Source organism: Periplaneta americana, chromosome 15, assembly GCF_040183065.1.
Source record: "Periplaneta americana isolate PAMFEO1 chromosome 15, P.americana_PAMFEO1_priV1, whole genome shotgun sequence".
Classification (NCBI taxonomy): domain Eukaryota; kingdom Metazoa; phylum Arthropoda; class Insecta; order Blattodea; family Blattidae; genus Periplaneta; species Periplaneta americana.
In genome coordinates this window covers 61,520,481-61,547,245 of record NC_091131.1, presented here as the reverse complement: position 1 = coordinate 61,547,245, position 26,765 = coordinate 61,520,481, and the positions used below count along the sequence as shown (strand labels likewise).

The 26,765-nt window shown below is 35.9% G+C and overlaps 1 protein-coding gene across 4 annotated transcripts in view; it reads right to left on the bottom strand.

Annotated features, from left to right (window-relative positions):
• The window catches only part of LOC138715002 (DNA-binding protein RFX2-like), a 148,460-nt gene that overhangs the window by 10,133 nt on the left and 111,562 nt on the right, over window positions 1-26,765 (bottom strand). For all 4 annotated transcript variants that reach the window (XM_069847373.1, XM_069847374.1, XM_069847375.1 and 1 more), the window contains 7 exons: window positions 24,952-25,065; window positions 14,458-14,639; window positions 12,472-12,712; window positions 12,242-12,391; window positions 10,737-10,858; window positions 3,287-3,408; window positions 2,306-2,559 (listed from right to left, as the gene is read on the bottom strand). In XM_069847373.1, coding sequence (XP_069703474.1) covers window positions 2,306-2,559; window positions 3,287-3,408; window positions 10,737-10,858; window positions 12,242-12,391; window positions 12,472-12,712; window positions 14,458-14,639; window positions 24,952-25,065 — 1,185 coding nt within the window. The remainder of the gene's footprint in view (window positions 1-2,305; window positions 2,560-3,286; window positions 3,409-10,736; window positions 10,859-12,241; window positions 12,392-12,471; window positions 12,713-14,457; window positions 14,640-24,951; window positions 25,066-26,765) is intronic.

The window sequence follows — 26,765 nt, the reverse complement described above, 5'->3', positions numbered from 1 at the left end:
CTACGTCAATTTCTATTAAATACACACATAACAAAGTATTACGTGCTTAAACTTTAAAATTAGTTTTTCTCGAAACTTTCTCGATCGTTATTCCCGTGTACCCTTCACTTGTTCTCTCTTAGAACACTAAAACAATCATAACCATCACTACACATCTCCTCGCCCACTACCACTGCTGCTCTCTCTAAGGTCAATAGTTCATTATGAAGATACTGTGCTATTACTGTGTGTACTAGAAAATAAATCTATTGTTTGCATGGTATGACTGGAGTTCCTGTTGTCGTGGAATTGTCCACCAGTTTTTGTTATTACATGCTTTAACATCTTTGGTCATATCATGTATGTATGATCTTTGATTATTTATCAGTAGGGTGTGAACTATTGTTGTGCTTCTGTTTCTATTGTAATTTGTTATAAATGACTTGTATTCATTTTTAATCCCTCTACTTGTATTGTTATTCATTAAGTGATATCTTTCTGTGTCTATTTCAGAAAAGGATGAACTTTTTCTTTTCCTGGGTAGGCGAATAGGGTTTATCATTGCCTTTAAAATGATGAGTCTGAAAATAGGAAGTGCAATTTAAAATTCAAAAGTGGAGATGGGAAGGGAGGTAAAGGAGTGGAACAGAAAATTTAATCGGCAGTGGTCTTTTTGAACTTCTCCCTCGAAAACCAAATCAACGTGTTTTTCCTCAAAATTGTGTCTCCTGCATATATAAAATTATTCAAAGTGGGAAGTTTTGAAATGAACACATGGTATATAAGATACTTATTCTGGCTTAAAAAGGGGGGGGGGGCATATTTCTAATTTAAAAAAATTAAAGCTATCATTTATCCAGATATTCCAGAACATGTCATACAATTATCTTCTAAATACTATATAGATTGTGGAGGAGAGGCTATTAATGATTGAAGAATAAAATAACAGTTATAATTTAATTTAATATTACAGTACAATCTCTGGAACAACAAAGGGACCAGGCTAGTTCTAGATATAAGATTTTGCTGGGTAATTGAATAACTATGTACTAAAAAAACTGTTTGTATTTCAGGATGCCAACTGCAGCCATGTGAAGTTTATTCTTCAATCACTCAATCATAACTAAATAACATAAAACTGCGTGGATTTTCTTTATTGAAACATATCACACAACATAAAAATACACTAATTTAGGTTCAAATATTCACTGGACATTAAAGTTCGTGCGAACTACCTAATGTGACAACACTGACTGTCTAGGATGTGGCAACGCAACAGATTTACACAATTCTTTCTTCTTGGCCCAGCCATTATGTGTAAGTTTGATCCTGCAGACCTATAGTTCCCTATCTCAAAATACTTAACTAGGACACCTCCACAATCCCTTATATTTCTTCAGTTGAATTCTCGGGAAAGTAGAAAAAAAACACACACAAAATAAATAAAACAACAGAATACCTGGACTCAACTATACCATTTAGTACTTTTTTCATGTAATGAAACAGTTTATATTATAAAAAGTACAAGAAGTATGCCTTTCCACATTTAGCACAGTTTGAAATGTTGCACCATTGACATTTCATTTGACAATACACTGAAACCCCATTATACTGTGTCTTGGAAAACTGCAAAATCGGATATATTGCAGCTGCAATCATATCCTCCAATATATAACGAATTTATGTTCACCATGTGATACAGTATCTATATTATCCTGAGTTCTGTAGTCTATTATAGTTTCGTTTTCTAACCTCTATTATTCTTTGTATTTTACACATGCTAAATGGAATGCTAATCCTACTAGTTCTGACATCCAAATACCAGAAGTTGGATCTACAGTAACATAATGTACATTGTGTATGTATAGGCTTAAAACTTGGTATCTTTGTGTGTTCTTAACCTCTTCAATCTGTGGTATGTTACTTGTTTACTGAGTGATAATGGATCTGCAGCACAGATGTGTCAATGAAAAAAGCATTATCGTGGTATTTCCCACTGAGACACCAAGTAAGCATAGGAGGTGACGTTTTAATTTGTCCGCACAGTATCAAATGAGTGGTAGTGGGTAATGACAGATGCCATGTTGAGCATATAATTGTGTAAAAATGGTCAAAAGACCAGACAAAAGTTTCGGTTACCATTTTTTTTAAATACCCTGTACAAATGAAATCTGAATGATAGTTCAGAAGAAAAGGCTCTACAAAGGCCGATAAAGAGTAGGTTTCACAAAAACACCTCTTTGTATCAAGAATGTCGACAATATACATTTCAAAATATAGTCTTCTTCTGCGTCATAACAAATAAGAATCTGCTATAATAACACACCTGTTCTTGCACGTTATGAAAGTCGACTCTATTGAGGTCCACCAACATCTGGTTTATCTGTGAAGAGTTCTGGAGGACAGCACGTGCAGCTTGAGCTAGATGGTTCAGAGAAGTGTAACGCCGCAAAGTCTGCGCCAAGGCACTCACAGCCGACACTTTGATGTGCATCATCTCCTCAGGACAACCAGTCATGGCTGCTGTCAACCATGACTCCAGACCCTTTGCAAAGTTCCGGATTGCCTGTGTTAGTGAACCTGTAGAACAAACAACTTATGAAAGAAAAACCAACACAACAGAACTACAAACAGATTGGTTAGTCCTGAGCACTTCCCACAATTAATTAATTCAAGAACAGCAACTATTATTAACAGCTTCGAAATGAAAATGAGTGGAATTAGTTAAACAGCCCTGTAAGTCTAACTTTAAAAAATTTACTCAAAATATCATTCTTTCGAATTCTCTGCTTCGAATTTATGATGCCAAAGAATGGAAATGTTCCGAGACTTAATGAATCATTCACAGATATATTGTACTAAGCACATGTTCTCGTCCACAAAGCCTACACTGAGAGTTTTCATCATTTGAGTTCTATCTTGCATCAATTTTCCATCTTCAGTTTAGTAATTTTCTGGACCAAAACCCAAACCCTCTGGGGTTCGCGAAATTTTGCAAGGAATTCGCCAAAATTTTCCCTAATGGCAGATTGTGAAGTTATCGTTTATTATTGTTATGTTATTATTACTGCAAGCGACACTTGGAATATCGAACATACATAGGTTAAGTGATAAGTAAATAAATTATAATAAATTAGTATATAAATACACCAATATTCCTTAGCATTAATACAATAATATTCCTTGTAAAGACTCTGCAAAATGGAAAGACATACAGTCTCCGTAGTTTATTGGTGGAATAGGGTCCTAATCTACAAGGAGAAGTTTGGGCGCCTTATATTTTTATTCATGTTTTGTACACACTTACTTGGAATTGGCCTAAGGACATCTGGAATGAGAACTTCGACTAGATTCTGATAAAAGAGGTAATCCACACGACGGACAAATTGCTGCACTGGTCCACATTTGCACAACAGATACAGCTTAGTTCTGCAACACACAATTCACAATTCACACCATGTTTATTAGTTTAAAACGACAATGAATATAATCTATTTCATACATTGGGCTTTAAAAAGATTTCAAGTGTTAATTTAAATCTGAAATATTCAATTTGAGATCTTTTATTGCATTATTAGTGAAATTGTGATGAATGCAACCTTTAGGACACTTAATATATTTTCGACTGGATTATGAATAAAAGCAGAGGCTTTTGCTTATGTGAAAGCCTAGATCATATATAAAACAGATTGATCAAGCTTATATTAAATTTAGACGCAACTGGAAAATAACGGACGCTATGCGTCGCTAGTGTCGAGAAATGAGCTTGCAATAACAAACACTAGATGGCAGAGTACCTGAACAGTACATAGAGTAATACGACTGTGGGATGACTTTTTTTACGTCATGCCACCTCCAAATTTCTTTCTCATTGTAATGTGAGGTTATGTTACAATAAGACTTTGATGTGTCGCTAAATTGTAGTATACAGAAGCTTGTTTTATCCAAATTCATCAACACACATAGATGACATTTTGGTACATGGCTGATATAATGTTGTTTGCGTTCAATATATAATCTGTCATCATTTGATGTACGAAATCTAATTGTTTTTAATTTTCAGTATACAATACCTCCCTAGCAACAATTATCACAAAATACTAAAAAGATCAGATTTGTCTGCGTTTGTTGAATGCACATCATGATGCTCACGAAAAGGCACTAATTTATTTTGTGTGAACAAGATTACAATTTTTGAATATGAAGGAAAAGCAGGTATCCCTCTTCTGAAATTTATCCGAAAGGGGAAGAATTACAACTCCCTCCCCCCAAAATTGTTTCCTCTTTTTCTAGGCCTATATGTTTTCATTTTACAGGTGTATTATATGATGCGATATGGAAGCAGATAAATAAGAACTGTACGTTTCTCGTCCACATTAAATTCAACGTGTTCATAACGTAGACCTGATATATTGCTTCATGTAGGCTACACAGCTGGCAGTGTTCTTTTTACGAATAAGCGGTCGTACTAATCATTTTCTTTTCATCTGAACTATTGCTAGAATATGCGTTTGTGTTTTTATTTGCTCTGTATGTTGTTAAATAACTACTGAACATCGTCTTTGGTTAACAAATTGTTCTAGTATTCGTTTTATATCAATCTTACGGTACTGAATTATGTCCATAACGTGGGCGAGATATTATCAGGCTGGAAAATTCGCTCTGAATGCATTTTTTTACACAATTTTCTAATTTTCAGCAGATTTACGATACCCTGTGCGGTTTCTCTGCCAATGCAGAGTTAATTGCAATATACGGTAATTCTGTTATTTTCCTGACACTTTTATATCCGTTCTCAAACGTACTGATTTAGATTCTTTACCCTACTGTAGGTATTTTGCTCTCTACAAATCATCGTTAGTCAAATGAAATAGCCTATAATAGTTGTTTGCAACGAATTAGTAGACAACCTCAATCCCTCCAGACCGCCTCCCTTACGAATTTCTTTCTCACTTTAATTAAATTTACTTTATACTGGTCCTTAAATTACTGAAACTAGTGCCGAGGTAGTTACGGTGATTTCTGAAGTGAAAATCGTTCAATTTATAAGGGTGAAATCAAAAATAACTTTTGTAGCCTTTCCTTGTCCTTAATTGGAAATTTGAGTAACTTCATATGACGACAATATTTCTTCCTTCTTCTACAGTTAACATAATCGCAGATGGGCATTTCTAAATGAAGTTTGTTACACAGAAACCTTTGAGACAATATTGACACTTGAAGTTCTTTATGTATTTCATCTATAAGAGTTAAATTAGCGCTGAGATAGTTTCCTTCATACTCAGCTTATTCACCTTACATACATGAGTCTGTAACAGGTTAGGTTTGGTCAGTGCTGTCATGGTAATTTTTTTCTTGGCCATACACCCCCACCCCTTGTTTTCTCCCTTGAAATATATTTTACTCTCCTCTCTCTATTTCTCCAATTGTCATTTAATTATTTTTTTTAATACTAAAGAAGAAGTAAAGAAATTGTTTTGCTTTACAATTTAATTGTACAAGTTTGATTTAAAGAATACACCATGTAGCACCACCATAGATGCACACTTGTCTCGATGAATCTTGGAGTGTATATTTGCAGCACTTCTTGTTTTTCAACCATTATTTTATATAATTCTGGATTCCAGTGCTGAAGAGGTGGATAATTTTTGTTTATGAACATCAAACAAAATAGGCGGTAGGTACATTAGGAACAGGAAGAGATGATCTAAGATCTGTATAGATCTCCACGTACAAAACTTAGGCACCCATATGCCGTATGGCTCCTTACAGACAAAATTTTCATTTCCCCATACGATTAATTAAAAAAAATTGTAGGTTCCATACGATATATAGCCTCGTGTGGCCTCCATGACAGCACTGGGGTCAGTTAGTTTAGGCATGTACACCTTGCATGTACAATCAAATGCATCTCCACAAAAAAATTCCTTATAAATTGAACGGTTTTCACTTCAGAAATCACAGGAACCGCTTCACCCAGGTAAGTAGTTAGCAGTTAATCATTTCAAAGCTCTTGTTATATTATGAAATAGCATCACACAATGCTGCCAAAATAAATGTTCCCAGTGTTAAAATTACAGAGTGTAAATTTCGCTTAGGACAGTTTTTGCTCTGGAAAATTAAAGGAAACAAACAGTATATCAAACCAGCAGCTGAGACACAAAGCACCTGAAATTCGAAAGTGGTTAAAAATTTTTATATTTCGTTCTTTCTTATTTACCAGCAACAGAAGTACCGATATCAGATTTTTTGCAGAGCTAATATCAGAGGCCCCTCCTATTAGAGAATGTTTTGAATATTATTATATTCTGGAAAACTACATTGACACATCAACCTCCCCTCCCCCCGCCTGAATTCTGGGCTGAAGCACGAATATTTCGAAATGTACAAACTACAGATGCGGCAGAATATTACCACAATGGTCTTCAGCAAGAATTTTGTAAGACATATCCAACTATCTTCATGGTCATTATATGTATTACAATAAAACATATACTACATGTGAAGTACCTACTAAAAATGAGAGAAATAGAAATGGGAAGGACAATAAAAAAAGTGGAATGGACAAACACTAAGAAACTATTCATCTTGGATCAGTATGAACAATAGGACACTTTTTTTTTGGTGTTAGTGGTATAGAATATGAAATTAAGTTGCATCAATAAGTTTTTCGAGTTTAGCATTACTTTAAGTATTTATTGTCCCCCTGTTGGAAAGATGGAATTACTTTGTTTGAAACTTGATGAAATTTTATTGTACCTTAACTCAATTTATTAAGGTACAATAAAATTCAAAATAATAACTGCAGGCCATTTTAGAATAAATCTGTTGGATGTAAATTATTTCTTAATTTATTAGGACCATAAAGGTATTGTTACAAGCGATAGATTGAATCATTTTTATCTTAATAATTTAATGTAGGATGATTATTTCGGGAATTGTTATGCTCTAAATTGTGAGGATATTTTAATACTTTTTTAAAATATAAATTTGGAATATGTTTCCAGTTAGTAAAGAGTAATTCAGAGAGACAGAGGTCTCAAGCATATTTATTGACACATGCCAGAATTATTAAATATGAAAAAAAGAATTCTTGCACTAACATACTGTTTATAAAGTAACCAAATCTTAAGAAATACAGTATATGTACTGGTATTCTATATAAAGGCATAGGAGTGAATATAAATCTGTTTTAAGGAATTCCTATTTAATATTCCTGCTATAGGAACATGACAAAATAAATACAACACAGCATGGAAGCTAATTCAACTCTTATCGAGTATTGTTGATGAGATGTGTTATGAAGGTAGACCGAATCATTCAATATAAATGTATAAATAGGACGAATAATAATAGATTAATTTCAGTGTATGTAGTATCAAAACTGAAAGCGGTAACTAGTCTATGAATGATGTCTTAACAAGTATAAATAAAATGGACTCTTGACAAGAGACACACATTTGGCTTCAGTAATAACTAGGACTTCAAGGAATTTATGGTAGCTCACCTGTCAGGCAAAACTCTGAATAGTCAGCATTGTCGAACTATAGAAGCGCGATTAAAAAGTATTTTTTTCCCCACCCATTACATATGATTGCTTTTTTCAAGTCCCGGTAATAACATTATTAAATTAATTATCCCACATATTTGGGTGGTGCCTTTCTTTGTTTCTGACATAATTTATGAGAGTTTCTCTTTTACACTTCAATAGAGAAATACAACTTTCAGTGGACAATGAACGTGTAACTCTAATGGAACTCTAAGAACCACAGCATTAATGTTTTCTTCTTTTCTTTCATGCCCTTTAGTTTTTGTTGCAGATAATATCATGCTATTGGATAATTATACATGCACCTTTCTAATAAAATTGGCATATATTTCACTGGTCTCAGAAGTAAAATTAAATGTATAATAGCTTCTTGGTGCAAAATATTTACTGAAAATTATTGTAGGATTTGACTAGAAATGTCACTTCTCAGGCAAGGTTATTCGTGGATGACTGTATAATATACAGAAAAAATTAGTGATAAATCTTATATCACCGCCTTGCAAAACTAGCTTGACGTTATTGAAAACTGGACTACAACAAATAAAATTAAAATCAATGTGAGCAAAAGTAAATCAATATGTATCCTTCTGTAAAACACAAAATTAAATTCGTCTCATATACCAATTAAATGGATCACCAGTGTCACAAGTAAACACTTAGGTACTGTATATATTTTAGTAACAAACTGGTTGAAATAAGTCACTAATATTACAAGGATAGCCTGGAAAACACTACATTTCTTTATGCGTATTCTTAAGAAAGCTAACCGAAAGTCAAAAGAATTAATGTACATAACCCATGTTCGGTCCACTGCTGTGGAGTAATGGTAGGCACATCTGACCGTGAAATGAGTGGGCCCGGGTTCAAATCCTGATTGGGGCAAGTTACCTGGTTGAGGTTTTTCCGAGGTTTTCCCCAATTGTAAGGCGAATGTCATGTAATCTATGGCGAATCCTCAACCTCATCTCGCCAAATATCATTTCACTATCATCAATTCCATCGAGGCTAAATAACCTAGTAGTTGATACAACATCGTTAAATAATCAATTTAAAAAAAGACGTCAGATAAGCAGAGGAAGTTACAAAAGCTTGTAGTGGCGAAGAATTTAAAGCGTCTGTGTTGTTAAAAAAAAAGGGAAGTACTACAAATGGCAGAAAAAGTGGATAGCTTATGTTGATGTATTTGTTACGTGACATTACACAGGAGATAGCACCACATATAGTTGTAAACAACCGTGGATATTTTAAATCTGAAAGTGTACTTTAGTGTAATTTTTTTTTTATTGGGTTATTTTAAGACGCTGTATCAACATCTAAATTATTTAGCATCTGAATGATATGAAGGTGAAATGAGTCCGGGGTCCAGCACCGAAAGTTATCCAGCATTTGCTCGTATTGGGTTGAGGGAAAACCCCGGAAAAAACCTCAACCAGGTAACTTGCCCCGACCGGGATTCGAACCCGGGCCACCTGGTTTCGCAGTCAGACGCGCTGACCGTTACTCCACAGGTGTGTAATCAAGTGTTGCTTTGTATAATAAGAACTGTAGACACAGTGTATACGGTAAATCTCTATATGCATTTGAAAAGATTAGTAATCAACTTGACAGAAATGTTCGTGTGTCACAATATAATTTGTAATATTTTATTTGTTAATGGCACTGTTATTTTTATTAAAGTATGCGATTTAGCAGTTACATGTACTTCACAAATGTCTCAATTGTTTAAAAAACAATTAAATGCATTTATGACATTTGGCACAATAATATGAACATTTTCCATTTTGGTAATAAATTAAGTGGCAAGAAAATGTTCATGTGTCACACCATATAATATTTAATATTTTTTACATTATTAATTATTCCTTTTCATTATGATTTTCTGTTTATATTTTGGAATGCTTACGTTAAAAAACAGTGATGTGTCTTTCATGAACTCCTAAGTATTTGATTAAGTATCCTGTGAAGATCATAGTTCGAAAATGTTACGTGTGTGGCTATGGAATGACCCATCAGTATTGTTAGTATTGTTACAAATTACAAAACCTGAAACTGTTAGAATGGGATCAGGAGTAGTGACAAAAAATGTAATGTTGTAGGCCTACATCAACATGACTATTTTAATCCAGTTTCTAATAGTTTTTAAGGTTTGAAGGCCTTTTGAGGTAAACAGTATTGAACATGTGAGGGAAGGGCTATTTCTTGGTAATGGATTAGGCCTGTATATTTTATAATATTATTAACTATATATTGTTAAAGTACCTAGTAAATATCGTAATATGTATATTATATAATACTGTAAACGAGACAATATCACAGGCTGCAAACTAGATTATTCTTGTTTTTGTATAATTATACGAACAAGTCTGAAATAAACAAGACTACATTGGTTAGGTTAGGATAGGATTACTTATATATTGTAATCAGGCTATATGCACAAATTTTCCAATATACTACTATCATAACTAAATAGGTAATGTTAACATTAATTTTCATAAGTTTTTGTGGTGCAAATTAAAATAATTCAAAGTAAAGTATAACTTAACTCCGACAACATTATAATTATGAACGTCAAATTCTCTTTTTTTATTTATTTTTCAGTGTTTAGTCCCTTATTTCCCATTGTTCTTTGGATTTATCATTAGTGAAATATCAATTAACGGATAAATTATGTTATACACTCAGTTGATAATATAAATAGTATTCACGACAAATATATAAAAACAGAAGAGATAACGAATCATAATTTAGCCCACCGATAACTTTATAACATGGTCTAAAAATTCTAGGTAGATTGGCTTTGCGCGAGACTCTGCATTGTATTCTATTCAATACAAAGGCGTACTTTATCTTATCTCTCCGCTTCGCCCACGTGACAACTATAATTACAACTCCCTCATTCCGAACTTGCCTAGGTCATATAGGCCAATAATATTTATCCATGGTCATCAATTGTCGACAGTACATACCGTTGCTTACGAGAATATCTCGTAAGCAAGAAATAATCGATTTAGACCGACCAGACCGGTTCAGAGTTCGTGTCTCGTGATGGTGTTGGTCATTGTGCCATCTGTTGACGATTATTGAACTACATCAAGCCGGCCTCGACTGCAAACCCTAAAGCCTATATAAAAGAGCTATCTGTTAGTATATATGATCTAGGGTGAAAGTTACAGCCATTTTTCCTGCCTTCCTTAAGGATACAACATACTTGGACAAATATTTCTCCTCCTCACACTCGTCTCCATTGTTGTTATCCTGACTTCTCCAGAATTCCCTCCACAAACTTTCGACTGTTTGGAACTCCAGATTTACCACTGCATCCAAGAATGCCTGTATAACACAAAACAAACTTTAATCATCGCATTATGAAGATGACATTGTTTCTTATTATATGGTTTACATATTATTAGTGATATTTGTAGAATAATTTTACAAATTACAAGTTCGTCAGAAAACCAAAGGCTTATCACAGCCTCTTAGACTATAACTGCATGTATCAGTGTCATGATAATCTTGATGGCAGTAAGCGTCAATACGATGTAAATTAAAAAATAATCAGTTATAATTACATCTATATTTTTGGCAAATGGGGAAGAGAGAAGAGCAACACAAACTAAAATTCCGCATATTGAACAAAATTAAATGTTAAAAATCAGTGCTATTTGGCCAATTTAGTGACACAGTAACTGAACATGACAAACTTAATGGATGCGAATATGGAAAATCAATTGGAGCAGTACCACAGAACAATTAGACAAATTTTAGAAAAATACAAGAGAGACATCAATGGTAAATAATAAGAGTTTTATGGACATTACTTACTTACAAATGGTTTTTAAGGAATCTGCAAGTTCATTCCCGCCCTCACATAAGCTCGCCATCGGTCCCTATCCTGAGCAAGATTAATCCAGTCTCTATCATCATATCCCACCTCCCTCAAATTCATTTTAATATTATTCTCCCATCTATGTCTTGGCCTCCCCAAAGGTCTTTTTCCCTTTGGTCTCCCAACTAACACTCTATATGCATTTCTGGATTCGCCCGTACGTGCTACATGCCCTGCCCATCTCAAACATCTGGATTTAATGTTCCTAATTATGTCAGGTGAAGAATACAATGCGTGCAGTTCTGTGTTGTGTAATTTTCTCCATTCTCCTGTAACTTCATATTTGCTACTGTTGCTCCAGACATTAGACTTCATATAGTAGTTTAAGAGAGCTCAGAGATTCTGAAAACGTGTATTTTAGTGAAAATCTCGAAATCGATTTTTTTCAGAACTATATTACAATAACACTATAATAAAAAAGTAGCTATAGGTTGAAATTCAAAAGGCAAGAGATGTAGAAGCAAACCAAAGAACCCCTGGAAGCGGAGTATAGCAGCAGAAGGCAATGAGATGGGAAGAAAGACTTGATGAGAGATCAACCCTATGATGCAGATCAGAGTCCAATTACAAAAGTTCGTAGATACCCTATGAGATACTGATTATGACGATAATTAAAAAGTAAAAAACATAAGGACAGGCAATATTGCATAAAGAACAAAACAAAAGATCAAAATTGCACTAAATTATTGCAAATTAATTAATTAAATTCTACATTACAAAAAATTGATATGCATAGCCTGAACCATACAGACTCTCAGATCACTGTACTAGAGTTGCAATAAAGCTACTGAGATGCAAATAATCATATAAAGGCAAGTGGTCTTTACCTCACAATGTTCTCTATATATACTACGTAATGTGTCTACGTCTTCCAATGTGCAGTCCTCAGGAAGGGCAAGACCTGGAGCAAATTCAATATCCGGGAAATCAGGTATCGCCCCCGATCCGTCACCTAAGTACTGATGATGATGTGGATGCTGAAAAACATAAGGAAAGAAAATACATTCCAAGTCTCTTTCTGCTTACCAGCACTAAGAAATCAGCACAGTACGCATACCTGTGGTGATGAACTCGAGTGGTTGGAGCTTGCAGAATGGTTGGTGCTCTGCTCATACTGGTTTTCCAGCTTCTGAGTGCCACTACCACTCCCACTGCCACCAGAACCTGACAGAAATTTGTAGCGTTTCTGTGATGATGGCTGCTGGCGAACGGCTGATGAAGTGCCATCTTCAGATAGTTGGTTCAGTGTTGACCCTGGTTTTACACGGATTCCATAATAGTGGTATTTTGAGTTTCCTCTGTAACAACGACAGTTCCACAATCTTATCACTTAACCATTCATCTGAAATCGTGGCTATTATTTTTAATTCTCCAAATACCAATCTATTAATATACAATACAGTTTGGCTTCTTGGCCCAAAGTTCAGGATGTAAAGGCCTAAGATTGGGATAAATCCAATTTCATTAAAATTTTGCACAGATGATGCTTATTATACAGTATTACACCAAGTAACAATCTATCATATTGATAATTCTTTTATTTTTAACTTGGTTATTTAACAACGCTGTATCAACTACTAGGTTATTTAACATCAATGAAATTGGTGATAATGAGTTGGTATTTAGCGAGATAAAGCTGAGGATTCACCATACAATACCTAACATTTGTTTTACGGCTGGGGAAAACCTCGAAAAAAAAAAAACCAACCAGTTAATCAGCCCAAGCGAGAATCGAACCCATGTCTCAGTGTAACTCCAGATCAGCAGGCAAACATGTTACTGCCTAAGCTACACCGGTGACCGATACATCTTAAAACTCATTCATACTGCACATTAAATATTCTGAAAACTATTTTTTTTCAATTGGAAATGCTGAACATTACAAATAATTTTTTTTACACGATGGTAATGAGGATATAAAACTATCTGTTCCTCAGATTGTAACATATAACTCTTAACATGTGTGACAAAATATTCACCCTTCTGGCTATGATAGTTTTTGAGAAAAGATGCATTAAAAACCAATGTTTTGAGTTACTAGAGAAAAAAAAACGTAGTTCCAAAGAACTCATTCTAAACAACAATAATTCATCCAACCGGAATTAAATTCATGTGGCACATGTAGGATATGTGCACACGTATTTTTGGAAAATTTGGATATTACTGGTTGAGTAGTTTCCAAGATAAAAAAAATTAAATGGTAACATGTCAGTTTTGGTCACTTCAGTCTTCAACTTTCCCTTAAATAGTCCCTAAATTATTCCATGACTATTACAGATTTGCAATGGTACATGTATTACATCTTTATAGTGAAAACAAACAATGTTTCACTCCTATGCATAACCTTTGAAACTATTTAATATCTTGCTCGAAACATCACTAAGCAGATAATAGGCCTGAAAAGGACCAACCTGCAAGTAATGGGATTACTGATGAAGCACTTCACCTTTACCAAACACATGCACGTGATGAAACTTTTTAAGATGTAAATTTCAAGTGTAAGACTTTGTAAGCTAAAAAAAGAGTTGTCTGGTATATAATCTATGAATGTGATTCAGTAAGCCTCAAAAGAAACTGTTTGGCATAATAAATTCTGGGAAGAAAATTCCAGCATACGAGATTGTGTATAGGCTTCTTAAATTTATTAAGACTTCAGATTTCGGGTTTTTATTTTTAAGGGGTATAGACACACTGAGCACAATGGGAGAGAAATGTTCAGCTGCCCAGAGTTCTCCAACTTCCAATAATCATTACTTTGGCTATTATCAAAACTAAGGTGTGGACAAATTATGTACACCACCTACAAAAATTCAACCTTGTAACACTTACTTTAATAAGACGACTTGAATGTCTCACAAACAAAAATGTGTTGTTCAAGGCTATACCTTACTTTCACGATATATTTGTAATAGTATGCAATAAATGCATTTGTTCGCTATTATAATCAGTAATGAAATCTGACTGCCCAAAGTCATGGTCAACAAATAAGAACAGAATATCAGAATAAACTAATGTAGCCTTTACTGTGAATACAGAAACTTGCCTTGTACCAAGCCTTCTTGTTCTCAAACCCAGGAAAACTGAACGGATAAGCTTTCCAAACGAGGCTGCATTCACTGGATCCAGTTTATGTTCGTTGCAATGACGGAGGTAATGGTTGTACAAGGTGGAACGAGGAAGGCTCACTCCCTCTGCAGTCTCGTAGTTCTCCAGCAGCCATTGCACCTAAATGAAAACACACATGGAAAGTATGTTGCTAGTGTTCACATGCCTCATAAAATTAATAATAAATAACAAATAATTATTGGCTGTTAATGAAGGTTTAATTAGTCATGTTTCAATGTGATGAAATCCATTTCAAGAGTGAAAAAATTTTATTGTAATGAAGTATTCATTATTCACTTTGCTCTTAACAATAGGATGCTTGTGATGGTGATGGATAACAGGGCAATGGTCCTATACATTTCACAAATAAATATCATGGAATCTCTCAGCTTTATTTTCCTTCTCAAAGAAGTCATGCTAAATACGTATATTGTTTTATCTTTAGAAATCCCTTTGCCAGAGTATAAACATGTAAACCTCAGACTTAAAGGTAAGATTGGTCAGACTAATGGAAAGATTGATAGAGACTTGAACACCAAAGATAACTTGACTTTGTACATTATTTTAATCCAAAGTACATGCATTAAGTTCAATCAATCAATCGAGAGAGGGGGGGGGGGGGGATGGATGATTTAAGACGGCGCTCATTCCGTTGGATCCCAGCCATTTAGTCACTCGTAATGAGTGCACCTCTGCACATTAGTATGTTGGACATTGTGCCATGGTCACACATCTGTGACACAGTGCATGAGGGTTGGCCACTAAAGGGAAACTAAGAGGTGGAACTTAAACTGAGAGGATTCAATCCGGCATCGGAATTGAAATCCGGTGTGGCTTAGTGGATAGAACGTCAGCATGTAGAACTGAAAGCCCAGGATCGAATCCCGGTGCCGGAGAGAATTTTTCTCCGCTCCACCAATCCTTCATCACATGATAACGCAGAATTCCTGCATGGAAATATCATATGTACTTTGGTACATCGCAATAATATGAATTAATCTTGCTCAGGAAGGGATCGATGGCGAGCTTATGTTAGGGCGGCAATGAATATCCAGGTTCCTTAAAAGCCATAAGTAAGTAAGATAAATTAAACAGAATCTGGGGTTCACAATCAAATGCTCCCATGATTGTCTTCATAATTTACTATATTTTATGTGACATACATTTTTAATGAAATTGCACTTCTTTCAAAGATTGTAGAAAAGTTTTATTTATGTGGCATTAACGTGTACAGTATAATCAATAATTATGTGGAGAGGTAACCTCGCAGTGCTGTTTTGCAATGCATGTACACTCTAAGACAAAAAAATGGGAAGGCTCCAGAAACTAAGTGCCAATTGGCAGATCTCAGGTGCATTCTGATAAAGCTGCATTCATACTAGAACGTTCTGTTTCCCTTCGAATCCTTTACAGTGGTTGTCATGCACCAAAAGTATGCATAACATACTCATAAAGAAATATTCGACTTACTGTGTCGCTGTGGCTGAGCGGTTTAAGGTACTAGTGCAGTACGGTAACTGTAAGATCACAGGATTGAATCCTGTCTCCATTTTATTTTTATATTTTAACAAAAAAAAAAAAAAACGTTTAGAATGCCAGTTACCATCTGTATTTTGCATTTAAATCGTTTGTGAGTTGTGACAGTGATGTGCACACACAAAAAGGAAAAATAAATTTTTTTTTCTTTCATCTAAGATCAATGAAAATAAATAATGAAGGAACAAATCCCAACGAAAATAAATAATCATACATATAAAACAATACTTCTAATATCAAGTGCATGACCCCTCAGCCTGAATTACTTGCCTCAACCTGCGAGGCATGGATGAAATCAAATTTCTACAGTACCCACGACATGTCGATACTGTATCTCAGCCTTCTTGAATTTTGAGTCCTTTGTCCTCCATTGATATGAACGTGAATTCGACTCTACTTCTTTTTTCACCTCTCCCCATACATTTTCAAAATACCTAGATCATCACGAGACATCCAGCCCCAACAAGACACAGAGACACAGCTTTGGCAAAATTGCTTAATCACGTATTTTTCATCGTGAATGGTAGACAATCACTTTCCCCCTGTGTGTAGAAGAAAATCTCACTTCATCTGAAAATATGACTTTGTTCCAGTTGCAATTGGCATTTTCCTCTGCAAATGCGAGACAAAGTAGCTATGATCGTCTTTTAGGTGTTCTTTCTTTGTTGCTATGCAAGCAAAGAGTTCCTGCATATTTTAAATGCTGCAGAGGTTTTCGAGAAGATCTAGGGGGAAATGAGAATTAGTTCTAATGGCAGAAGCAGCATTCCTAACTGCTTCTGCAACCAGAGCTGCATTCTGCTCAGGAGTGGACACACGTCTTCTTCCAAAACCTGGATGACTGTGTTCAATCCCTTCCCTGTATAATTGCACCCATCTGTGTGGTATAGATATGGGGATGCCAATCCTCCTTGCAGCCTGGAAAATGGAGTAACCTGAAGTATTAACAACATTAAGAAATGATTTTCTTGTGCTTATGTCCTTGTGTGTGCGATCAGCCATGGCAGAACTCAGTATGATTACAGAAAACAAAACACAGGCATGTGTTGCACATCCATCTACACAACTACCAACAATATTGCAATTAACTAAAATTGACCGAAACGCAATATATTATATAATATATTTTGTATTAGAAAAGAAAGTAGATACTATGAAGTAATGAGAATGAAAACAAAATGTTGATTCAAAGTCATTATTTAATGAAATAATGAAAAGTTATAAAAAAAAATCACATCAAGTAGGATTCGATCCTGTTTACCCTTCGCTCCTTAGCAAACAGAACTCCATACTTTACCACTGAGCTAACGCAATGTCACTGAGTTCATACCTTATATCGTAATTCAGGCTAACTACACGTCAAAGAGTAGATTTCAGTCTACTGTGAACCGGGAGAGGCGCACAGCCAAGTAGAACTTAGACAAAATCTGACTTCAAGAGTCTTCTCATTTTTTTTTGTCTTAGGGTGTACAAGTAACATCACCTTCATACAGTTCATAATCAACAAACAACTACACTACGTGCATGGTGATGTGACAGACATTAGCTTGCATGAAGAGTGCTGCAGTAGCAGTAACAAGTTCATCATGTCAGAATGTGAACAACATGCAAAATATGAAATTTTTTCACAAGATCAAACAGAACAGTAATCAAAATTCTGGAACAGCAGTGTTCTCACACACTCTATTCTCCCTAAATTCAGTATCTTCCTATTTTGATTTTTTTTTCTTATGTTTCCCTATTAGGAAGACTTCAGTACACAGTAGTATCACAGTCTAGTATATACAGTCACGAAGCTTGAGTTGTGAGGGTGCTAGGAACAATAGACTGTACCGGTACTAATTCGCATTTTCTGTAATGAGGCGAGATTAGCGATCCTAGTGGTTAGCAACTATCTATGGATGCATATTTACTAAATACTGAGCTTCATGACTGTATATACTAGACTGTGGTAGTATGTTATCACAGCTGCAAGGCAAGGCCTTCAGTCAATTCCAGAAAGGTGTTTTTTCGTAACTATTTTGATCAACTGCATCAGTGCTTTTAGAAGGAAGTACAGAGGAACTGGTGGGAGATAACAACTATGTCATCAGTGTTTTTACAGCAGTCATAGTGCTTGGATTTATTGACTCTACCAAGTAGAAACATGAATGATTTGCACAAGATTAAATTAAAACAACGTGAAACATATTTGTCACAAATAATTGCGTTAAAATTCCTTACATATGAATTTCATTACCATAAATATCACATTTCAATAAGTTCTCTTTGTTCTAGTGTACCAAAAGAATTCATACAGAGCAAAGCAAAAATATCTTTCACAGACAATTATTATTAAGTCAGAGATAACCAACTACCCAAATTCAATACTTTTACAATATTATATCAGAAAATAATACATAATGTGTGAAAGAAGAGATGCAGGTGAAAGGAAACAGCAGAATCTTTATGCAGGAGAACAACTGCAGGCATTTTTTCTTTTTATATATAAATATGTTTGGCCTATTTCATGTTGGCTACATTTTCTAAACACAGGTAACGAAGTACTCTGAATGTGTCCTTACCAATACATAATTACGAAGATAGCACATAGGAGGTTAGAGGAAAAAAAATGAATGTCATGAAGTGACATACACTTTCTCATTATATTTTACATGTTTCACTACAAATCAGTTCCTTCATCATGTAGAAATTATATTACTATTTATATTTTATTTACTTGGACTATTATATAAAAGATATATCTAAATGAAATAATTTTAAATGCACCTAAATAAAAGGATGGAAGTTTCATTCTTCATATTACACACAAAAGGCACTCTCTATTATCCCAAATTTAAGACATTTGACTCCATTTATAAACTGTATGGCTTAAGTATAATTATGTATACACACAGTGTGGGCAGAAAGTAACTCCCTACTCAAAATCACTAATAAATTTTGTATATATTAATGTATTGTCATGAAACTTTTAGGATGTTTTCTTTACAGTGGTAGAAAGTGACCCATAATGGCGCAACGCACAACACTGCAGGAAAAAATTCACTTGTCTGCCCATTACCAAGTTTCGCGTTCCGTTGTACAGGTACAGATATGATAGTGAACAGTGCACGGGCCTTGCGCTACAGTGGATCCCAAATTGCCATTACAAACTCATGAACATGGGATCTATGGTGAATATTCGCAGAAGTGGTTGTCCTTCGAATTCGAGTCAGAAGAAAATGTGCAATTGGTATGGGATATGTTTATCAGAAGATCCAAAATGTCAAAACGATAGACTCCTCGTGAAAGTGGTCTTACTCATTACACAATCTGAGATGTTTTAAAGAAGAAATGAAATATTCGTCCGTGGAAGACTGTCAAGAGTTATCAGTGCAAGACTGACCGTCTGGTGAAGTTTCTTGAGACTTCTGATGAACATAACCCGTACCAGTTGCACATTTTCCTCTGACCTGGTGCTGTTTTCTGCACTGTCTTGCGATGTGCCATTATGGGTCACTTTCTACCACTGTAAAGAAAACATCTTATAAGTTTCATCACAATACAGGGCGATTCAGAAAGATGGAAACACTTTTAATTTGCTATATTTCCTGAACTATGTGTTGTATTTTAATTCTGTCGAGTATATTTAAAAGAGGAAGATGTAAAGTTTCGAATACTACCACTAGAGTGCCCCACTACACTGTACCGTCAGCTGTTTCGAATATGCTGCACTGTACAGTACCACGTCAGTTGTAATCGAGATGGCTACTATGCAACATAAGATTTTTTGCGTTCGTGAATTCAGTAGAAGCGAGTTTGTCACTGCTGTGCAGCGTGCATTTCGGCGTAAGTTTAATGTTACACCTCCAACGAGGAAGAGCATTTATCATTGGAATAAACAATTCGACGAAACTGGCTCTTTGAATAAAGGTAAAAGCTCAGGTCGACTGCGTGTATCGGAGGAGAACGTGGACCGCAATCGAGTGACATTTGAACGTAGCCCAATGAAATCAACTCGTAGAGCGAGAAGGGAATTTGGGCTACCGCAAACAACTGTCTGGCGTGTACTGAGGCGCCGTTTAGTGTACAAACCATACCACCTACAACTGCTACAGGCTCTTCGCGCAAACGATAAGGTACGGCGTGTAGAATTTTGTAATGCTATGCTCCGAAACATGGAAGAAGACGATTCATTTCTGTCTCGTGTAATTTTTAGTGATGAAGCTACGTTTCACATAAATGGGAAAGTCAACTGGCATAACGTTCGGATATGGGGCTACAAAATCCCATGTGACACTGGAACATGAGCGGGACACACCTAAATTGAATGTGTTTTGCGCCATTTCGTTGAAAAAGGTTTATGGACCTTTCTTTTTTGACGAAAATACGGTTACTGGAGTAACGTACCTTAGAATGCTGCAAAACTGGTTTGTTCCTCAAATGAATGAAGATTCAGGAGATTACATCTTCCAGCAGGACGGAGCTCCGCCCCATTGGCACCTGAATGTTCGACGTTTTCTGAATGAATCTCTACCTCAACGATGGATAGGCCGCATGGGAAATGCAGACTTGGCACTTCAGTTCTGGCCACCGAGGTCCCCCAACCTGACAGTCTGTGATTTATTTCTTGTGGGGGTACGTAAAAGATGCAGTTTACGTACCACCTCTTCCCATGAATTTGAATGAGCTAAGAAACTGTCTCACAGCTGCGTGAACTCAGTGACGCAAGACATTCTGCAACGAGTGTGGGACAAATTCAGCTACCGTCTAGATGTTGTCCGTGCAGCCAGAGGCGGGCAAGTGGAACATCTTTAAACTTCCATGTATGTACAATCAAATGTAATTTACAGAATTAAAATACAACACATAGTTCAGGAAATATAGCAAATTAAAAGTGTTTCCATCTTTCTGAATCGCCCTGTACATTAATATATACAGCATTTATTAATGATGTCCAGTAGACAGTTACTTTCCATCTACCCTATATACACAACACTGGTCGGCAAAAAAAGAGGATCACTTAATTTTTTCTACATTCTCACAAATGCTTATTGTAAAATAAAGTTAACATGTATTCTATTCTGTGCACCTCATTTTCGTCATCAAAATGGTTTTTGTTTGCAGTTTATTTTTAAGTTCTAAAATATAATTTATGAAACATTTCAAATAATGTGTTTCTTGTAAATTATTGAAACAATAGCTTACATTAACACGATTATGCCACTAAAACTGTCATTGTGTGTTTATCTCGTCCTAATAATGGATACTATCACCCCTGGTGACGAAGAAGGCCTTCATTCATCGTCACATGCTAACCACTAGGTCCTGAAATGTTTCCTGAGGGACCATGTTTCACTCTTCCTGCAATACTACCAGCATCTTGTTCAGGGTGTCGAAGTTGTGAAGTCAGAAACTATGGACAAGCATAATATACTACAAGTGTTCAATAGGATATGCCTGAACAGCATGCTGACCAATCCAGGGCCAGTCCTATACTGCGAAAGTAGTCTGTCAACCAGTGAGCAGCATGGGGGCGGGCAATGTCATGCATAAAGATGAAATTTTCGGAGATGAAGGAAGCGAAGGAGATTTTATGGCCCACTAACCTCCACTATGTATCAGTGCACATTCAGAGCACATCCATAGACGAAAACAAGCTCTGTTTACCCAAAGCTAATACTGCCTCATACCATGACAGAACCACCTTCAAATGGCATTCTTTAGGGAAAGTTTTTTTTTTAATTCAATGCAGTGGCACTTGACTAGAGTCATTGGCCGTACAATGGCGATAAAAACTAAAAGGAAGGAAAACGAAATAAAGTGAACAATGTGCAAGTGAAAATATGAAGGAGAGGATGTCAGCACTGCTGCATTCTTTCTCTGGCCTCCCAGTACCTATCCACAAAGCTGACAGATGAAAGTGCTGGACAAGTCTTAATGTGGTTTGAGTCCATGGTGTCGGAACATCCACAGAGCACGCAGTGGAGGCTGGATAATACACCGAGGCGGTGGAGGTGATTAGCCAGACAGTCATGACCTACTGCGGTGCGGAATGTCGCAACAGCTTCTCTTCTGGGTCATTCTGGGAGAGTGGAAAGTTGCAAGGCGAATATTACTTCCCACACTTTTTTTATACTCCCTCTCTTCCATCAAGTGATCAGAGGCAAACTCAAGAATCATCTGTGAACAGCATCATTGACCACTGGTTTGCAGTTCAATTCTGGTGTTGACCCAAGAACTGTGAAGCAAATGTAGGTCTTCTTGAGATCAAATTGGCTTGCCGGAGTCCTCATCTAACAGCCTTCACTGCTTCAAGATGATTTATGGTATAGCCTGGGCCATGGTCATGTCTTGTAAGACGTGGAGAACCAAAAATCTGTCATCCTTCATCCCACAGCCTGATTCCGGTTGTCTGTGGTAGGTACTGGATTCACGGAATTGCCGTAGAACATACTGAATGCTTCCAAATGACACACTGATAGCATTAGTCACAAAACAAATGCATTTAACCACCTGTTCTTGCCATTCTTGTTATGCTTGCTCAAATTCGAAGAAACTAAAGAAATATGTTGACTTTTGACAGAAAATATGTCACACATTAATAATTCATCAACAGCGGCCATCACACATTTGTAAAACATAAAAGGTGTTATTGCCAATCGGTGTTGTAAAATCATAAAGCACATGGCCTGGTGTGGAAGTGCCTCATGAGGTGGCATTTTATGATCTAACATCTCCAAGAATGCTGAGCACATTTTTCCATAATCATAAAACCTCGTTAATTTAATAATGCTCTCTCAAACAGGTGGTTTATTTATTGACAATGATTCAGTTTTTATGAAGTGATCTACTTTTCTTTGCCGGCCAGTGCATATATATATTTTTTTTATTTACATAAAATAACTATGTATATTATCATCTGTAATAATGTTTTTCTATTTATGAAAATCGGTATTTAGAAGTGATATGAATGTTGCTTTGGTTCACTCAAATGCAATGGTTTTATGACAGGAATGCTAATCCTATAACATTGAGGAGCTCTTCATTGAAGGTAGTGTGACTACTTATCTTAGCCTGAAAGCTACAGAATTTGGAAACAAAAATTTGGATCAATTTCGAGTTCGTCATTTTGTGTCTTTTGTTTTAAAATAAAGATTTACTAATTATTCTACTAAAATTATTATACTTCACGTTTATCGTTTCAAGATAAACTGACTTTGTAGATACTGAATATGAAGAAAATCTGTCCAATAATTAAGAATAAATTGTTGAAAATGGGCAGATTGACAGAAAAGACACCAGGAATATTGAAAACGTGTATTTCCCTAAGGTAACGCAGCTTAAAAACTATGGGTTTAATGATCTTGTGAAACATGTACAACTTTCTATAGAATTTCTTCAATGCTTTCTCCCTGAAGATTGTTTGATTAAAGTATTGCTAAGATTTCTTGCTCAAGATTTCACTGCCAAAACATAATGAAGAAACACAATGATTATATTTCTTTGAACTTCTGATGAAAACTAAAACCTACCTAGTATCTAATGAAGTCAGAGTCAATAAGAAGAAGATACGAGGGAAAAGAAGACTCACCCAGAAACACACTTACTCAATTCTTGCAGCACTTGTAAACAACATCCCTCATAAAATGAACTCTAATATCGACAGGTTCAGACACCAGACAGTTCTCAAACAACACAGCAACTTATTCAGGGATCCCATTTTCTTCTTTTATGTACTTCTGCATTACGTTCCTATTCGTAACAAATACTTATTTGTGATCTATCACATTCAATCATCAGCAAGCAGTATTCTGAGAATGTCTGCTGAAAAACTGTGTTCTCTTCACAATATCCCTTCACATGTCTGGCTGCTATCAGGGACAATACCTGTTGTTTGTTTAGTCAACTGCCCAAAGACAGGTTGGAATCTCATAAGTGACACCAATAAGGCATCACTTATGAGGCAACTAAGCCAGGACATAATGGGGTGGGTTGGCCAGTTCCTTTCCCCTCAGTTGCATACACCGCTGACTAGCAATATATTACATTAATCAGACATGTTGGTTGTCTTCTATATAGGATTGATGAAAACCAAAATAAATTTTATGGGAGTGACTGAGAAAGTGACGCTTGAAAGCATCATGAAGCAATCAATCTTCTTAATGTATCCAGCTGTTTGCTGACAACATAAAGTCCACTATAGTCTATTCAGTTCTTGTTTTATCATGAAGCAAGGAAATCGTGGAAGCAAATGGATGCTTTATATAGGTAGTATCAGAGACGGAACCTGATTGTATGCTGAAGTGAGAGATGGCCACCAAATACACGAGACATTTAAAAAAGAAATGAAATAGAGGTTGGTATAGTTAGACCCAGTAAATTTAACCACAACGAACCCTTTTTTTTAACTCAGAAGGGCGAAGTTAATTAAACAGCCCTAACGTCTTACATAGTTTAAGCTGACTCACTATTTTCTGAGGTTTAATAATTATCATAACACGTATATTACATACAAGGTAGTCTCATCTTGCCCACAAAATCTTATTTGATGTTTCCATCTTGTGCTTATATTTTTCAAGAGTACAATACACTGCTAAGCTCATCATAGTCCGAAAGTCAGTATTTTTCAGAGTTAACATGTGTTTAGTGAGGTATTTGCACCCTCCTTGTAGCTTAAGCAAATGGCTGCAGAAAATAATGGTCATTTAGGTTACTATTTAATGAATGAGATAATTAAAACAAGTTCCACAACATGAATTAATCCACATACATATTAAGAACCACATTCATACGAAATAATTCAAACCTTGCAAGTACTGTATATTTATAAGAAACAAGAAAGTGTCTGGACATGCTGGGAACAGTTCACTGCAGTTGTTCTCCTACACCTGTTAGTGCGAGATGAGGGACTTACAGTGGCCGGCGAGACGCGGGTGGCATGAGAGAGGTTGGGATGCCCATCACCATCCAGAGAAGAAGGGTTAGTAGTTGTGTTCCCTGGGACCATATACGCCACCCCGCCAGCATCCTGATGAGTGAGGCAACGTGAGCACACCTGTTAGTTGCTCCTGGCACTCGGACAGGTTAGGGACAGGAACATGCACAATGGGTGTCTTACACCATTCCCAAAGCCCTCAACCATTTATTTCAAAGAGGAAAACAGTTTTGCAAGCATCAATATATGAGAAATTCGTTAGTTGTACTCAAAGTTATACGTATAGACTCATGGAAAAAGAACTTCAGAATTTCAGGTTTCAATAATGTTCTTCAGTTATTTTCAACATAAAAAATTGTCCATATTCAATTCTTAACGTGCAAAGTTCTATCCTTGGCGTAAGAAACTGTCCCAAATTTTATTTCCACGTGAAAAGCTATTGAAGTTATTAATATGCATATCATTTTTATTTTGTAAACATCAAAGTAGGAGTTTATTTTCTTCCAGGCTATCAAACTATCTCAACAATGACAATTACATATATATACACACACAGTAGAACCTCGATCATCTGTCTCTCGATTAACTGATCATCCAGTTATCTTCCCACTTTGTTCCCCCCCCCCCTCCACCACATTAACAATGAAAGCCCAGTTAAAATTCAATCTGCACACTTGAATGTAAAGAGATCCTGTGCGAGACTACTACGTGACATAAACATAGGATTAGCTGAGTTACCATTCACAGCAGTTCACACCTCCACTCACCCCTCACATTCCAATACAAGGGCAATAACTTTGACAGTGAGGAACTTGGAGACGAATTTCAAGGATTTGAAGACATGATGGCAGTGGAAGACATTGAAATGTTAGCTGAGAAAAATGACCAATTCTTTGATGTGGGTGAAGAAAATATTAATCAGTGACTGGATACAGACTTGGCGCTTCCCAGGCATGAAATAAAAAAGTCATGATGACAATACTGCTGACACCATGTGTGAGGCTACAAATGTGAGTGATAAGGACGATAGTGAAAGGGAAGAAGAGATAGTGCCTGAATCACGTTCCACTACAAACTACACTCCATGAGGATGTTTGCTTGTCAGTTGATCGGAGGCAGATAAAAAAAAGTTAATTTTTTTCTTTTACCATGTTAATAATGTCAAAACAAGTGCTTTTACAAATTTTGGCCACTCGAGCACAATTATGAGGGCCTTCCTGAAAGTAAGTTTCCTTGGGGGCCGTAGGAAGAAAGAAACCACAATTTCATGGAAAGATTTATTGAATTATTTTTCAACATATTCCCCACCGGAATTGAAACATTTGTCATACCATGGGATCAACTTTTGTATCCCTGTGTTGTAGATGTCTGCCGCCTGGGATCGGAACCAGTGTGTAACAGCCATCTGTACCTCTCTGTTGATCTCACGGTATGACAAGTGTCTCAATTCAGTGGGGAATATGTTGAAAAATAGTTCAACAATTACTGTATCTGTTCCAATTCATCTTTTCATGAAAATGTGTTTTTTTTTTTTGGAAACAGTCCCAGGGAAACTTACTTCTTGACAGCCCTCGTAATTCCGTTTGAGTGGCCAAAATTTATACAAGCACTTGTTTTGACATTATTAACATGGTGGAAGAAAGAAAATTACTTTTTTATCTGTCCCCCATGAGAATGTTTGCTTGTGAGATGCCCATGAGATTTTCAAAACAAGAAAATGACAGTTTATTTCCAGACGTTAAGAAATTTCTGGTAGTAAAATTCAGAAAAAGTGACAAAATTCTTTATATATA